Raw genomic sequence first — 18844 nt, 5'->3', positions numbered from 1 at the left:
TACCACATACTTTTGTTCTATGGGATGACTTTTTACTAGCGTTAGTAACTAAGTTTGACCATGTCGTCAGTAAATATAATATTTTTTTATCGCAACCCTTCTTGAATATTAGCTTTTCGCATAACACTAGTTGGTATCTTTTTATATTTTCTGCCATGGTAGGACGCATTATCTAGGACAATATCTGCCGTTTTAGCTAAAGTTTGTAAGGGCAAAGGGCTTGTTTTAGCAAGAGGGTTGTAATTCCAGTCTTCATGATAGTCGCCATTTTTTTTTTGATTCAAACAAAAGCAGTCCATTTTCCACAAATCCATTTTTAGATCCGATATGTAAATCAATAAGTCGTTTGCCTTTCCCAGAAGAAAGATGTTTCAATCCTGTAGAAAGGTCTTCAACATATGCTTGTCGAGCACTAGTGATTGACATGTCAGTCCAGACTCTGACAACAGTATGACCAGCGTTCATCCAAGTTTCATTCAAATAATAAATAGTACGGTCTTCCTGCATTGTCTTATGGATCACAAGTATCGTCGCCTCCATGAGATAATTTAATTGTTTTCCTTTAAAACACTATTTCGACATATTTTCTTAAATGTAAAACAAGAATGAATCAGTCCAGATAAAAGAGAGAGAATTATACTTTAGTGATACTATGTACCAAAAGGCCATCGACCGAAGTCTTTTAGCCAGTTTATTATTATTTATATGAGATTTAATATTAGTTGGTATTAAAATTGTACTCACTGAAAATTAATTAATTTCATAACTTTTTTCAAAGTAGTTTTCTTTAAATTTGGAATGTTCGGGTTTTCTGAAATTTTTTGCATAATATTCTGAACCGTTGGAAGCTCATTTAGTAAAGAGAAACTGTGAACAATTCGTCGAATGTCTTATGTTAATCGGTAATTTCATCAAGCACTTTTTTAGATCTTTGGTAAGGTTTTGGAGGTTTAAATTCACCATTATTTTAGCGATGTTCTTTTAAAATAATATAAACAGATGATTTGTTAATACCTAAAATTATTTTTATTAATACATAACAATATTAATAATTTATCTGCAGCTTCAGCAGTGAATTTAATAACACATTCGCAGTCCTTCTCTGCGTTTAACTCCTTAGATGCTTTTTTATATGTATTTAAATTTACATATTTTTCTCTAACAGTAAATTTTTTTTGCCCTTTTTCTTGGAGGCGATAGAGTGTTTCCATCCATATTTAAAACAAATGATAGTCTAACACAAACTGATTTTATTTAATACGGTGCGTTGTGTACACGGCTTCTCCCGTTCGGTTTCAAACGCATGTAAGTCTGCAGACAGCCAATCATAATCCTGCAACTCTCCGACCCTCAGTGATCACGCGGCCTTGTGATTCTATCTGTTCGGCGGCCCAACTTTAGAAAATATATTGAACTATTATATTGTTATGAGTCACAATGCTTTGATTTCCGCCATGGCGTAACAGTAATTTCGAAGCCCAATTAACCACTTCACGTCAGTAAAGTTCTCGAACTCCTTATCTGTATTTTTCTGTAATAATTACTATTTAAATGGGAATAAGCCACAATTAAAGGTTAAATTACGTTTATTGACGTTTCAATTTCCACTTCGGAAATCGTTCCCAAAAATTTGTTTAATTTACCAATGTTTGTATTTTGGGAACGATTTCCGAAGTGGAAATTGAAACGTCAATAAACGTAATTTAACCTTTAATTGTGGCTTATTCCCATTTAAATAGTAATTACTTTAAAATGCCACAAGAAAATAACTTCAGAACAATATTTTTCTGTAATGTCTTAAAGTGATAATTAGTTTTTTTGTAAGTGATACCTCATATTATTGCCGGCGATAAATACAAGTGTATTTATAATTATTAATGAGATATTTGTTATTTAGTGAGTTTATTTTGTATTGGGGTGAATTAAATCAAATTAGTTCGTGTACTTCACTTAATCCCTAAACCAACAGAAAAACGCAACAATTGGTGCTAGAAGAAACTGGGATTAAATGAAAGAAGTTGTTGTCGATAATTTATAGAAGAAAAAGAGGCTGATGAGAAACGTCGCCTGGAAGAAAAAGAAGCTGAAGAGAAACGTGGTCAGGAATAAAAAGAAGCTGACGAAAAACGGCAAGAAGAAAAAGAAAAACGTCGACAAGAAGCTGAAGAGAAACGTCGTTTGGAAGAGAGGCAGGAAACAAGACAGGAAGCAAAGGCCTCAAAAATGAGTAAAGACGATATGAAAAGAGAAATCGAATAGATAAAAGTAGACATGATTATAGACGTTGAAGTAACAAGGTCTCTAGTAGACAAAAGACAAAATAACGAGAACCCTTGTAAATATTTGCCTAGAAATTGAAAATACCATTCAAATAAGAGTTAAAGGTAAATCAGAAGTGATTTGTTCCCTTATCAACGGAATAATTAAGTCTTCTACATTTGACGGCGAGACCCCTCCTGGCCAGTGTATAGAAGACAATTCTAAGCCGTTGCACAAAATAATGCATGGACATATGAACTGAAGGCAACAGCTCTCATATTAGCACTTCGAGGTAAGGCTGTCGAAATCCTCCAAAATATCCCAGAGGACGCACAAAAGAACTATGAGACCATCGTTTCGGCCCTAGAACTAAGATACGGCAGCCAATATTTGAAGTAAGTATACCAGAGTCAACTAAAAGTGCGTATCCAAGGCTCCAATGAATTTGTGTAAGAACACGAAGTGGAAGTAGAAAAGATGGCTCTCTTGACCCGAAGCCCCGGAACAGTTCTTACACCAATTCGCCATCCAATGTTTCCTTGATGGCTGCGCGATGTAGATCTTCAGCAGATAGTACAACTAGGAAGAGGACGCTACCAAGTATTGAAGGACGCTATTGTCGCAGCATTGAAATATGAAACCGTGAAGAATGTGTCCCGTCATCAACGCCAACGTCAAGTCAGTCCATCAAGTAAGAGGTGTTGCCGAAGTAAAAGAAGGCGATCTAAGTACGCCCAGTAGCTGATTCTTTAAACAAAAACGCCAAGGACGCCTAAAGTGTTACAAGTGTTTAATTGCAGATGGACACAGATGCAGTTTTAACATCGATACTGTGGCAACTAGGTCATTGATGAGTAAACGTTTCCTTTACCAGTCAACTATAAGGACACTCTCGAAACCTCCCATACTAGAGACAGACATAGGCGAAAGTATAGCTGTTTATGGGGAGAGATGTGAAAAAATCGAACTGGGGCACGTCGAGATATATCGTGGATGAGTTCATCCTGGGCGTCGACATTATGCCCGAACATGAGTTTATTGTAGATGTCAGCACCATGACCTTAGTCTTCGTCAATGAAGAAATTGTTCGCCTCTAGAAACCAGCAAAATGGGCTAAAGATGTTAGTAGCAGAAAACACGCATATCTCTCATAACAGCGAACAGATCGTGGTGGCACAAATTGATGGAGCTGGTGGCTTGGAAGCCATATTGGAATCAGAGGAGCAGGGCAATGGAACCAGATGAGGGCTTCATTGTGACCAGATGTTTTATAGATAGGGATAAGAAGACCGTTCCAGTAAGTGTGACGAACCCAAATCACAAGAAGATTACCTCCAAAAAGGGCGAAAACGTGCCAACAGCAGCAGTACACACCAACTTTCCACTGAACTGTTGCAGAATCTAAAGAAGTCATGGGGCCATCTATCTGAAGATGAATACCAAAAAGCAGAAGAGTTCATCAAAAACGAAAGTTACATCTTTGGAAAAATCTGACTTATGAAGTCCAACATCGGATTAAAATTGGCAACTCCAGTCCCATAAGGCAGGTACCAAGACGTCTCACATTTGCAAAACAAAAAGAAGCTTTTGCCATTATTCAAGATATGCAGCAGGATGTCATCGAATGTCATCAATGTCATCGAAGAGTCGACTAGCCCAGGGTCTTCTCTAGTGGTGTTAGTAACTAAGAAAAATGGTTCCACAAGATTCTGTGTCGACTGCAAAAGATTGAATAGCGTCACCAAAAAGATAGCTAACTACTGACCTGTCTACCCAGAAGACAGAGATAAGACAGCTTTTTCTGCTGGAAATGGGCTCTACCAATTCAAAGTGATGTTATTCGGATTGTGTAACGTATCTGCCACGTTTGAACGATTAATGGAGCTAGGATTTAGAGGACTTGCATGGAAAACTTGTCTGATATACCTCGACGACATCATGATCATCGACGAACAACTTGTCAATTTGAAAGAAATTTTCACCAGTCTTAGGAACGAAAAAGTTAGTTTCCTTGAACATGTAATTTCATCCTCAGGAGTTGCAGCAGACCCGGCAAAAATAAAAGTTGTACAAGAATGGTCCTCACCAAAAAATAAACACAATGTCCGAAGCTTTCTTGGTCTTTGCAGTAATTATCGTCGCTTCGTGAAAGATTTTAAAAAAATTGCGAAACCTCTCCATAACCTGACTGAAAGGAAGCTGTCATTTCACTGGACACCCGACTGCCAGCTTGCCTTCATCACACGTAAGCATAAATTGACAACGGCTAGAATCCTGGCATATCCGAAAGAACAGGGTCTCTCCGTGCTTAATATGGATGCTTCTTTAAATGGTATCGGGGCGGTGCTTTCCCAACAGCAGGGGGCTGAGGAACACGGCTTCGGATACTTCAGTAAAACTCTGGGAAAAGCAGAAACTACTGTGTCACTAGAAAGGAGTTATTGGCTGTCGTTAAAGTAGTAGAATACTATCATTCGTTCCTCTATGACAGAAGATTCTTGATAAGAACAGACCATTAAGCTTTGCAATGGCTCCTCAATTTCAATAAAAATTCAATTATTTATTTCAATTAATAATAAAATTAGTTTAACTACGTGTACTTCACTTAATCTCTGAACCCACAGAAAAACGTAACAATATGTTTCATAAAAGCTGAAGTCAACCAAATTAATAGGGGTAGTTAATATTTTGTTTCACACTGTCATTATTGAATAAAGAATGGTATCCATTTTGAAACTTCGAGAGAGGATCACACAAAAACTGATCAAACTTTGACTTCGACCACAAGTCAATGGAAGTTACTATATAACCAAGCATATGTACTTATAGTCAATATTAATTGTAACTTTAAAGTAAATAATTATTCATATGCGGCTTATCAACAAAACGAAACTGCATCGATTAAAACAAAGGTTTTAGTGGATTTGTTAGTCATTTACAGATTATTAGTGACGTATAAAAAGTTTTTTATTAAAATAATAAATATACTCTCCTATTATTTAAGATTGTTTTTATTTTTTCAAATAAAGAACTTTGGAATAATAAGTTTATTTCGCTATTAATAAGTTCTCAAGTCGTTCAAATAGGTCGTGAATATTAATAAAAAAAATCAAATTATTTAAAAGTGTTTAAAAACATCATTTTTTCCACTCTCCTTGCTTAAAACTTTAAAACGATTCGTTTTAGAGCAAAGTCGTACAGAAATAAAAAAGCGATAATTGAATTTACTGTAAGATACAACTGCATAAAAATGTTTTAATTTATTATCTTTGCTGCAACATAGAAGTAAATACAAAAAGAAAGGGATAACAAGTATGTTCTGACTCAATGTTTTTCAATCACTTAGATTGCACTTAGGACCTTCGTAATTCGTCTAGAAAATCTTGATAATATAATAAAACAGTTCACCAAATTTCCTTAAAATCGATTTAATAGATTTTGCATAATAATTTTGCAATCTAAATTAAAAAAAAAAAATTAATTCTTTAAAACCTTCCACAACAAACACTAAACCATATAGAAGTTTGCCAATCTTTTACATAACAAGAGCACTTCACCTATCCATCGCACTTTATAGAATTGAAATCGGATTATTTCGACGGCATCAGGGATTTTTTTAAATTGTAAACAATTATTTGCTTATAAACAAAAATATCTCGGTAATTATTAGTGTAAATTAAATTCAGAACACGGCGTTGTAAAAGACTTGTAGAATAAGACAAAAGTTGAAAGACAAACATTGAATTACGAGCAATTGTTCTTGAAATCCGACCGGTCAAAATTATGATCTACATTTGTGACGAAGTTATAAACAATAGGAAGGCAATCTTTGAATCATTACCTTAGAAAAATCTAAATAACGCGTTGATAAATTCCAAAAATGCTTTAATTGAATTATAAATAAATTAATTTATTTATAACAAAATAAAACTACATATTTTTCATGTTTTAAACTTTTTTTAGAAACATTTACCAAACGTGTTCCATGCATTTTAGCAAATGCTTTTTCCATATCTAGAAATGCTAGGTATGTCTAGAAATGCTGCGTATATTTATCTGCTCTAAAACCACTTTGGGATTCATCTAGTGTTAGTTATATTACAAGTCTGTTTCTTTTCAATTTTTTCATATATTTTTGTAACTGTGGTAAGCCAGGTAATTCCTCTATCATTATTGCAATTCTTAATATCGCCCTTGTTCAGTATAGGTAAAATCAAACCTATTTCCCAATAATTTGAGAAATTTTTGTTTTCGTTTCTTACCCATACTTTTAATCATTTCCTCCGTAATTTTATCAGATCCAAGAGCCTTTCCATTTTTTAGTTTTTTTATTGTATCTATTAATGTCTCATATGTAATGTCATAATGTCATATTCTTTATTATTGCTTTTATATATTTAATCGACGTTACTTGTTTGTTTTTATTACCTCTTAGACCTTTTATAACTTTATAGAATAATTTTTGGTTGCTCCTGCTGTCTTCTTTTAATTTGTCTCCAAAATCTTGCCAGGATCGCTCTCCTGCCAGTTTTTTATATTGTTTCTAGTTTTAATCTGTTTTATTACCTTAATATTTTCTCCATGTATCTTTTTTAATTTATTTGACGTGTAATTTCCTCCGCCTACTATGCAATCATTTTTGTTTTTACTGTTAATTTTATTTACACTACATATTTTTTCTGCTGTTTCAGTATGGTGTATCACAAAATAGTGTCAGCTAATTTTATCGTACCGTTTTTTGTAAACAAACATGTTAGTTTAGGTTAGTAATATAAATATCAATACAGTGCATCTGAACACATAATTAAAATAAAAATACCAAAGAAAGTCTTATTATTGAAAAATATAAATACGAAAATAAGGAAAAAAATACCTCAATTAGCAAATAATTTTTTTTAATCGATTATTATTATATATGTACGGGAAAAAACCACGAAGCGGTGTCTTTATGGAATATGTAAGAGCGATGCACGCTATATTTGCATTTAAATTTAATTTCTTTATAAATAATCTCCTGCTATACTTACAATATTTTATTCGTAATAAATACTATTCACTACATGCAATGCAATTACAATTGAACTACATGCAATTTTCACTTCTCAACGCGGTTCTTCCCGAGAACTTAGTAATTTTTATATATATATATATATATATATATATATATATATATATATATATATATATATATATATAGTAAACTCTTAAATATTGGGGAAATCTGCAAGAAATACTCTAATGTGTATCAATTGTTTCGCCGAACGTTTTCGCCAAAGAGAATTAATTTGGCTTCTTCAGGGCTGAAAGAGAATAAATTATAATTAGCTACCATATATTATCTATTAAAACATTATTGATCTTACCGTAACTTAGAATTGTAGTGTTAGAATATTAAAAAACTTTGCTAGTAACATAGTGGTGTTTTTTGTTACTATGTGCAAAAAAAAGTTTTTTATAAGGATTGAAATGTATGGTAGCTTCGAACTTGACACGTAAAGGCTTACCCAAGGTTAATCGAAAAACCCAATGCAACTACATTTAAAAGGAGGTAATTCTTTGAATTGTCGGCAATAACTAAATTTTTGATTTTTAGATAGTTAAAAGTGAGGTTCTGTTTAAGCCAGAACGCAAGCGCTGACAACTTCAGTAGGTCGTATGAATCTTTATGTCGTTAAGGTTCATTGGTAAAAAACGAATGAATTTAAATCCCAGTAAAGGGAAATATTATTTTGATTTTCTTTATTTAATTATATTATATTGTTCATGTATTATTGAATCTTATTGAGACGTATCTAAGAAAAGCAAGGGAATGTTATATATTTTTTGTTAATGAAAATTAATTATAAAGGTATGTTAGTTGTTAATGGATATATCAGTCAAGTTAGTTATCTGTGATATAGTATTGTTCTTGGTATCTGATTTAAGTAACAGGTGGTATATATCGCTTAGATTCTTGATGTCACTCTTAACATTAATGGAGAAATCGTTAAGGAAAATATAAGACATTTCAATGAACTCTCTTTTAGATTTATTGTTCTCACGGTGGAGAATTGTGGTGTTAGTATAGTCCATGAGATGACCAGTGGAATGGACATGTTTGGCTAATGCACAACGGTCAGGGTGAAGTCGAGAATCACTTTTGTGTAGTGTAATACGTGATTTCAATAATTGAGATGTTTGACCGATGTAGGAATTGTTGCAAGAGAGACATGGAATGTTGTAGACAATATTACTAAGCCTATCTATGGGAGTCTTATCTTTTATCTTAGAATAAAGATTATTAATTGTTAGGGCTGATCTACAAGCCACATTAAGTTTAATGTTGTTATATATAGCTATATAGCTTATGTTGAAAATAGCTTTGGTAATAATAATAACAACATTAAACTTAATGTGGCTTGTAGATCAGCCCTAACAATTAATAATCTTTATTCTAAGATAAAAGATAAGACTCCCATAGATAGGCTTAGTAATATTGTCTACAACATTCCATGTCTCTCTTGCAACAATTCCTACATCGGTCAAACATCTCAATTATTGAAATCACGTATTACACTACACAAAAGTGATTCTCGACTTCACCCTGACCGTTGTGCATTAGCCAAACATGTCCATTCCACTGGTCATCTCATGGACTATACTAACACCACAATTCTCCACCGTGAGAACAATAAATCTAAAAGAGAGTTCATTGAAATGTCTTATATTTTCCTTAACGATTTCTCCATTAATGTTAAGAGTGACATCAAGAATCTAAGCGATATATACCACCTGTTACTTAAATCAGATACCAAGAACAATACTATATCACAGATAACTAACTTGACTGATATATCCATTAACAACTAACATACCTTTATAATTAATTTTCATTAACAAAAAATATATAACATTCCCTTGCTTTTCTTAGATACGTCTCAATAAGATTCAATAATACATGAACAATATAATATAATTAAATAAAGAAAATCAAAATAATATTTCCCTTTACTGGGATTTAAATTCATTCGTTTTTTACCAATGAACCTTAACGACATAAAGATTCATACGACCTACTGAAGTTGTCAGCGCTTGCGTTCTGGCTTAAACAGAACCTCACTTTTAACTATCTAAAAATCAAAAATTTAGTTATTGCCGACAATTCAAAGAATTACCTCCTTTTAAATGTAGTTGCATTGGGTTTTTCGATTAACCATGGGTAAGCCTTTACGTGTCAAGTTCGAAGCTACCATACATTTCAATCCTTATAAAAAACTTTTTTTTGCACATAGTAACAAAAAACACCACTATGTTACTAGCAAAGTTTTTTAATATTCTAACTCTACAATTCTAAGTTACGGTAAGATCAATAATGTTTTAATAGATAATATATGGTAGCTAATTATAATTTATTCTCTTTCAGCCCTGAAGAAGCCAAATTAATTCTCTTTGGCGAAAACGTTCGGCGAAACAATTGATACACATTAGAGTATTTCTTGCAGATTTCCCCAATATTTAAGAGTTTACTATTTAACTAATCTGCAAAGATTAAATTTCTTTTCTCTCTCTATATATATATATATATATATATATATATATATATATATATATATATATATATATATATATATATGTAGTGATGCCTAACCTCTCAATTGTTGATCAAAACTGTACGAAAAACATGGCTGCGCATGCGCTCGTCACATGGTGAACCGGCCCATTGCATCAGCATATTTCTTGACTATTACTTTATTTTTCAATTTTAATTACTGTTTTATTATGCCACTTTTATTGTCTTTTACTTTTGTTTTTTTATTATGTTATTTCTATCTGTTTTATTTTCTGTCAGAATATAATCTATTATGGACTTTTCTCCTCTACTAGGCTCTTCTCTTGCATATTTGTGTATGTCTTTAAAGAAATATGTAGATTTTTAAAACTATATAACTATATCTTTTTAATAAGTGGCAAGAATTTTTATATTGTATTTTTCGGATAATGATTCTCTCAAAATTGACTCAAGCTTACTGAATCGACTATATAATAGTTTCAATGAGGTACTAGTTGCCAAAATAGTTGCCATTTAAAATAATGTTACAAAATCGCACCAGTGCGAAATTTTAAATGAGTGCGCCACTAAGACACCACAAAAAAATATACAGGTCTCTTTGTTAAAATACTGAAACATGTATTTATATTTTTCAGCAAATAATTAATGGTGGCTGACTTTAGACGCGAGTGTATGTAATTATTACCACTTAAAATAGAAATTTTTTTAATCAATGTTATCTATTCATATTAAGGCTAAAACTACTGCATATTTGTTTACCAAACGGGAAGCATACGCATCAAGGGTAAAATATTCTCCTGTTGATTATTCTGTAATATTGATTTTAAAGAAACCCAAATTTGCATTCTTATTAAACTCTGAAACGGCTCAACAATTGTCTTTTTCCTATTGTAGTTACATACAGTTTAACACACATCCCTAAGATATTGTAATTTGAGCTACCTCTTAAGTCTTCCACGTTACTTTCCTAGCAGCCCAAGACAGAAAATTATGATCCGAGCGATCGGGAGATCATGTCACCATACTCTTTCATGAATCATCAGACAAAAGAAGATGAACTGTTCATGTTTAATATATTGTCATTGTTGATAACTTATTTTCATAATAACATTGTTGCCAAATCAATTTTTGTTTAGTTTTATAAAGTCCAACTACTAAGTAGTCTTCCATAGAATAATTAATAATGTCTAAAGAATATCATTCCAATATAATTGTCACTCCGATATTTACTAGTGTCTACAAAAATATTGGGGTATTGGGTTTTCTCCGACAGTATGAACTTTTCTTTGAAAATTTTGTATTTTGAGAAAGATTTCCGAAGTGGAAATTGAAACGTCAATAAACGTACTTTAACCTTTAATTGTGGCTTATTCCCATTTAAATAGTAATTACTATAACATATTAAATGTTTAATACACTTATTGTTTTAAAATAGTTTCATATAAATACAATTGCTATTTTTAAACATATTTAGTTTATATAATAATTCAATTTACTATCAAGTGATATTTATTTATATTTTATTATAATTTAATATTTCGTTTTAATTTGATAGGTCTGTCACAACTAAACAACGTATGGTTTGTTAATATGTCAACAGGTGGCGTTAGGAACAAAAATAAGAATTCATCGAATTATTTGAATATCATAAGATTTGTTTACATGATTTGTGTACATATGGTAAGAAAATGTAAATAATAAAAAAATAATAAAATTACTTTATTCAATTTTAAAAATAATATTTACATTTTAAAAATATAGAAAACATAGTACAAAGCTTCGCGCTAGTCTACTGTACCACTTACTGTAACATCTTTTTTTTTGTTTCCAAAACTGAACACTTTCGAAAGATGATTATGTATATATTTCCTTAATTACTTAGTAGTAAAATATCACCACAAGGTAAATACGTAGCGTGGGATGTTTTTTTTGCAAATACTCTGACAGTATTTTTACACTCTACCCTATTTCATGGGAGTTACTGAACTAATTGCGCCGTTGTAACGTTTGAAATAAAACATTGTAATAAGCGGGATGGCTTAGTACCGTATTAGCAAAATGTACACTTGTGTCTAGTTGCTGGATTATTCTGCAATTGTAAAGCATATAACGTAAGTTTTGAGACACGTTGAGGTAACGTTAAACATAATTTGTTTCTATGTTTTGTGACTGGTGCATACTGACTTTTATAAATATTAAATGAAATATTTCATGGAAACAACGAGTAAGTTCAGAATAGATATTCTTATTTTATAGATCTTAATTTTAAAACAGTTTTTTGAGTCAAAAGTATTAACGATTGGGTACTGCAGGGAACATAGGAATAAAATTAAGGTAATCATCATTATCATCAATGGCTTTATAACTCTTCGTGATTATTTGAGTGGTTATTGTGGATATTGTCTTCCATGTTTGTCGGTGCTATGCCACTATTAACCGGTGTCTCTCTTCCATTTTCTCCAGATCCGCTCTGACTGCGTGTTTTCACCTTTTTCTAGGCCCTCCTACAGACTTTCACTCATCTGGTCTTTCCCAAAACACATTCTTTATATAACAATAAAACACTGAAAATTTTGTTTTCAAAACTTTCACAAAATTTATTATAAAATCTTATACTACAGCTGTTTTGGCAGAGTGCCTGTCTCAAGTGATCTATTTTTGGCATGCGTTTACACTATATAGTCTTTAATGAAATAGGTTGAGGAGGGGAAAACTGTTAATTTCCATAGATTCTAACAAAAATAGCTTAAGGCCTTTATTTTGAATGTGAAGAATTTGAAATTCGTCATTAAAAGAATGATTATGATCTAGAAGGTGAAGTGCGTATGTAGAATCTGTTTTTCTATTATTGCAAGTCTTGTATGTTCTGCTATTCTTTTATTAAAATTTCTACCAGTTTGACCGATGTAAGTTTTTGGGCAGTCGTCACATTTAAGCTTGTATACACCACTGTGTAAGTGTTTTTTATTTTGGCTCTTGTTGTTTTTAATATATTTGCCTAAGTTGTTGTTTGTTCTGAAAGCTGGTGGTATTCCTTTCTTTATTATGTGTTTGGCTATTTTTGTTGATATTTTGCCTATATATGTAATCGAGCATTTTTTCTGATGGTGGAAATTCTAATTTCAGGGCTTTCTTGTGTAGTTTTTAATGTAAAATTTTATTAATTGTTTGTTCGTTGTATCCATTGTTTACTGCTATTTGCTTAATGATATTTAATTCTGTCTCAAAGTTGTATTTTGACATCTAAATTTCTGTTAATCTATGTAACATACTATGATAATGTTGTGTAGGATGGTTAGATGAATTGTGTATAGTCGTGTCAGTATGGGTAGCTTTATGAAATATGAAGAAGTCATGTTTGTTTTTAAGTCTGATTGATTTTGTTCTCTTTCTATTGTAAATTCAATATGACTATGAAGTGAATTAATATACGATAAAAATTGGTCGAGTTGCCTGTTAGTTCCTGTGAAACATACCAGTACATCGTCTACGTATCTCCACCAATATAAAAACTGTTTGAATATGGAATGTTTTGAAATCTTTGTCTCTAGATGTCTCTAGACATTCTTTATAAAGCGATTGTCGTTACTGCTTATTACATGTCTTGCTTATCTTAGTCTATTGGTGTTTATATACCTATATTACTCGAAGGATTTTACGTTCTCACACCAGCAATTCATTTACTTCTTTTTTGTCAGCGTTTATGTTTCCCTTCCATATACCACTACTGGTTGTATTATGGTTTTATATATCTGGATTTTTACACCTAGTGAGAGAAATTTTGACCTAATTAGATGTTGTATTGCAAAGAAAGATCTGTTTTTTGCCATTATTTGCGTTTCAACTTCTCGTTCTACTTTATTGTCATTGGAAATTGTTGTTCATAAATCCTTTAACTACTTCGAAATTATGATGGTTTATAGTATCCTTACTCGCCGTCGTTCTTGTTTTGAAACGACCATGTATGTTGTTTTGTCTTCATTTACTTTAAGACCGATATTTAATGCAGCATCTTCAAAGCTCGAGAAAATATCCTTAACTTCTAATGTTGATTGTGCTACCGCATCTACGTCATCGGCAAAGGCGAGAACGACCTTTGCTCCCCGAGCAGCTATGTCTGATTTAATTTTCAGATAAATTTTTCGCACGACATTCTAAGGATATGTTAAACAACAATGGAAACAGCGGATCTCTCTGTCTCAGTCCAGAAAAAAGGACCATAAGAGAGGCACCTTATATAGGTACCTCGCTTATGTTGTCTACCTCTCTGTAGAATGTTTTACTTTGATTGTATCTCTTCTATCTATGTTCTATCTATGTTCTCTTTCTACCTTTACAATTTGTAGTTGTAGATATTGTCTCTTTTTTTGCCTTAATGCTCTTCTAGCCACGGCTCTTTCTCTGTTAAATTGTATGGGTTTTTAGTCTGATGAGTTACTGGAGAATGCGAAGAATAGAGATTAAAACTTAATATTTCAAAAACCAAATATATGGTAGTCATCACAACACTGGTAGACGACTTTATAATTACAGCATATACTACTGAAATCGAAAAAACTAATTACTAAAATTACTTATCTTGTTCAAATATAAGTGACAATTGGGATAGAGATAAAAATCCGTACTGAAAAGGCCAGAGCACTTTTCTTCCGAATGAAAAGAATATGTGGACGGAATATTAACAATAACCTGTAAATAAGACTCGTCAAATGTTACATGGTGAGATTACTGTATGAAGTAGAAAGCTGGGCGCTTACTAAATCGCTATTAAATATACTTCAATCTTTCGAAATGTGGGTGTATCGAAGGTTGCTATGCATAAGCTGGATTGACAGAGTGGTAAATAAAGAACTATTATAAAGTTTAAAAAAACAATCCGTCCAAAGTAGTAAAAAAACCGTAAAAACACGAAAATTTAAGTATTTTGTTCACGTTATGCAACACCTAGAACGCAATGGATCCCTCCATCCTATTATTCCCTACAGATTATGTGTCTCTGACCTTTCCTTTCCTTAATAATTTTACCACATATTTTTTTCATTTTCCTCTTTTTTTTATCTGTTTCATTCAAAACTATTAACGCATTTATAATTTTTCGAATAAAATATTCTATAAAATAACATTATTGTAAGGCAGCTATTGGCTTAACACTTTTGATACCTAAAACTAATGATTCGATAATGTATTTTAAAGTATATAAATAAAAATTTATTTCTGAGCCAAATGCCGGAAAAGCACTGTATTAATTTATATCTTTAATGTATACAGCAAGTTTAATATTGTGTCTGAATCGAACTGATTTATAAAAGAAGATAAATATAAATATAAAATTGTTTCAAAAATCATCTGTGATCATGAAAATATGAATATATCCTATATACTTGTTTTTATTTTGTGCCAATCCTTTTAAACCTTCTTTAAGTAATGTTATATTTAGACTGCTTTAATGTAAGGTATAGCGTTTGTAGTATTTTTTTTGTTGTATTATTATAAAAAGAGTAATATATTTGGAGATATTTTATATTGTATGCATCTATTTATACTTGAGTGAAGTTTTTAATTAAAATATTTTATACACTAACTTGTTTGTTAATTTAATTTCGAATTTTGGTGTGTAAACCTACTTTAGCAATAAGAAAAATATTGTATAAGACTGAAAAACAAACACTGCGAATATTAAACAAGCAACAGTGCAATGACCAAGTCTTCCGTGACATAATATTTGAGCTATTTAGGTTTTAGAATTATGTATTACAGTTACAGTCTTTCACAGAACAAATGAAACGGAAAATTAGGTAAATTGGCGAAATTTTATTGGTATTTTTTTTTTATTTCAGACCGCAAGACCCGTAAACACTTCGTAGTGTTTCTAGACAGGTTTATGGATATACCAGTTACATAATGTCTGATTAAGAAAAAAATCGAAGAAATACTGATGGATGTCTGCTTTTGTAACTGCTCTATAACTAATTTCGTTAATTTCTCAATTCTGATGATATTCTGTGATATTCCTGCATTTTAATTTTTAAAACATTTTTAAATATTAAAACAAATTATTTGAAAAAGAATGAGTCAGACAAAAGCTTTATTATCAAATAGAAGATTTTGATCATTTAAAAAATCCACAGAAATCAAAAATACACTCGCGATCATAAAATCCGGGTCACCTTGAAAATCACCGATATTTCATTTTTAACGAGCTTTATCGTAAATAATAATACAAATACAAACTAATGCATGTTTCTGGGAATTGTTGTCGACTTAGCGGTTTCCTTTGCAACAAAGAATTTCAATAGTGCCGATTTCGCGGGAAAGAGCACACTTCCCAAAATGAACGGTACCTGTAACTGCCGCTTGTTTTAAATGTCTCATTTGTGCTTCGACTTTCTGTTCAAATGCAACGAACAAACGTTTATTATTGCCACCATTAGTGTTTATTAGTGCCATTATTAGTGTTTATTATTGTTTATTTTTTGCCAAAAGTACCCTTGACTGTCGTTGAAACGACACAAATTGTTGCGCTTGTGAAAGACGGTCACACTCAACGGTAAGTCGCAAGAACTGTTGGCGTAAGCCTTTCTTCGGTTCAACGAGTGCTTCAACGCTTTCAGGAGAAGGGTTTGCTATCCAGACGACCTGGCTCTGGACGAAGAAGAATGACCACGGTACGAGATGACCGTTTTCTTGTGTTTCAGACTTTACGAAACCGGACCTCAACTGCGATTATGCATCGAAATCGTCTACAGGAAGTACGAAATCGCAATGTTAGCGCAGCAACAGTCAGGAGAAGACTTCGTCCTTTTGGACTATCATCTCTTGGCTTGGAGAAAACACACGGTTTTTATGCAGAACAACGCTCGAACGCATGTTGCCACGTGCAATGCAATACTTGGACGAGGTTGGAATTACGAGGTTACCCTGACCAGCTAGGTCTCCGGACCTCAATCCTATCGAACATATCTGGGACGATTTGAAAAAACGTATTCAACCCCTAACATCTCCTCCTAACAACGGACAGGAGCTTAAGGATCTGTTAGTGAGAGAGTGAAATAACATACCACAACATGTAATCCAGAGAAAAATTGAGAGTATGCCCCGTCGTTTGCAAGAGGTCATTAGAGCAAGTGTAGGCAATACACGATATTAGTCATTGAAATTTCACTGACATTTTACCACGTTCTGTATTTTCCATTTTTTTCGTATGCCTGTTTTATCAACAATTTGGTTTGTTTTCTGCTTTTTCAATAAAAACAATAAAAAACCGTTTTTTTTTCTTTCAAAACAAACATTGATGACAAATAAAAAATACGTTAGCCTAAAAAAGGTTATTATTGCACCAGAGGCAAAAATATTCCAGAAACTTAAAATTTTCAAGGTGGCCCGGATTTTATGATCGCGAGTGTATATACTAGTAATCAAAAGTACTAGACTTATCGTAAAAACATAAATCCACAACACTGACAACGTGGTTCTAAGTAAATACCTTGGGATTTACTTAGCACCACGTTTACTATGTACTATGTAAACCATGTAAATTACTGTTTTTCTCATTATTAGTGCCTAATACCTACGAAACTCATTCTTAAAAGAAATAAAATAGACGACTATCCGAGACGACTTCCTGTACACGCTAAGTTTTGCAGATGACCAAGTGGTAACGGCTCAACTTGAAGAAGATATATCCAATAGTCTCCAAAAACTATTAGGGGTAATACACAAAGAAATTAACTACATTGAAGAAAAACGTTTAATTTGTTATGGCCACGTGAGAAGAGAGTATTCTTAAAAGAAATAAAATACCTATCCAAGACGACTTCCTGTACCTAAGTTTTGCAGATGACCAAGTGGTAACGGCTTAACTTAAAGAAGATATATCCAATAGTCTCCAAAAACTATTAAGATTAATACACAAAGAAATTAAATTAATTGAAGAAAAACGTTTAATTTAGTATGGACACATGAGAAGAGCAGATCTAACAAGGTTAATGTAAAATATTTCGGAGCCCAATAGGAAAGAGAAAACCAGATATATATCTTGCTATCATTTTGGCATCGACACATTATGCTTTTTCCATCAGTTTGGTATCGTCTTGCAAAGTGGAAACTGTATATCGATGCCACTGTACATGATCTTAATAAATTTTTTCCTGTACTTGTTACAAGAAGTCTAGTCATCTCAATAGTTAAAAATTTACTGTAAAATATCCGCTTTCTTTGTTTAATCCCTACTAAGTTATATTAGTTTATTCCAGAAAATATTTAAGTCATAAATGACGGTATAGTGAAAATATTATATATATTTAGTTTAGTGTTTTACCGTTTTATCTTTGCCGCTGTATACATGAAAATGTATATCCCATTTTCATAATAATCATTTTGGCATCTCTTGGCATCGCTGTTGAATAAATATTACCCAAAACGAAATAGACAATTTAGGTATATATACCATATATCGTCGGTGTTATGTAATAGGGGCGAATACACCATTTTTACGTTTTTGGTGTTTTCGCCGATTTGACACGTGGATATTGGTTGGGAGCTACAGTTATGTATAAATGGCGAACTTGTATGAGCAATGGTTTCCATAGAAACCTCAAGTGAAAAAATGGCGAATGTAATTTCAAGTGTGTTAAAAAGGCGAATGGGCCCATTCGCCTTTCTTACTTTTGATTCTTAACAATTTGTATCATGTAAATAAGGCGAACATGCAGGTAAGAAGAATGTTCACGTTGGCCCTTCTTACATTAGTAATAATAACACCATTGATTGTATTTTTATGAAATACCATAGTCATAATTATTGTGATTGTGTGACAAAACGATAGAGAACATACGAATTTTATTTTGAAACTCCATCGTTATAGTCCTCTCCTTTACTAGGTTAACAATTAAGCCGTTGGTTGGTAGCACTGATGCTAGATCAGGCTACCAGCTTTTGTTGTCAGCTGTTTTGTTTTGAGGTTAGCTCTGAAAGATTTTCAACAACTGAGTGGTGGTGTTGATATTTGTTTACTCAATTGTTTATATGTTTTTCTGT

General features: G+C 32.3%; 1 protein-coding gene across 1 annotated transcript in view; it reads left to right on the top strand.

Moving 5' to 3' along the window:
- LOC140434713 (uncharacterized) overlaps positions 1-15376 on the top strand; it is a 402091-nt gene extending 386715 nt beyond the window's left edge. The window contains exon 11 of the mRNA XM_072523176.1: positions 11364-15376. Within this exon, the coding sequence (XP_072379277.1) occupies positions 11364-11378 (15 nt within the window). The 3' untranslated portion in view covers positions 11379-15376. The remainder of the gene's footprint in view (positions 1-11363) is intronic.
- Positions 15377-18844: the final 3468 nt, after the last annotated feature.

The sequence above is a fragment of the Diabrotica undecimpunctata genome, chromosome 2, assembly GCF_040954645.1.
Source record: "Diabrotica undecimpunctata isolate CICGRU chromosome 2, icDiaUnde3, whole genome shotgun sequence".
Lineage (NCBI taxonomy): Eukaryota > Metazoa > Arthropoda > Insecta > Coleoptera > Chrysomelidae > Diabrotica > Diabrotica undecimpunctata.
The sequence above is the reverse complement of the archived record's forward strand: the minus strand, read 5'-3'. Positions and strand labels throughout refer to the sequence as shown.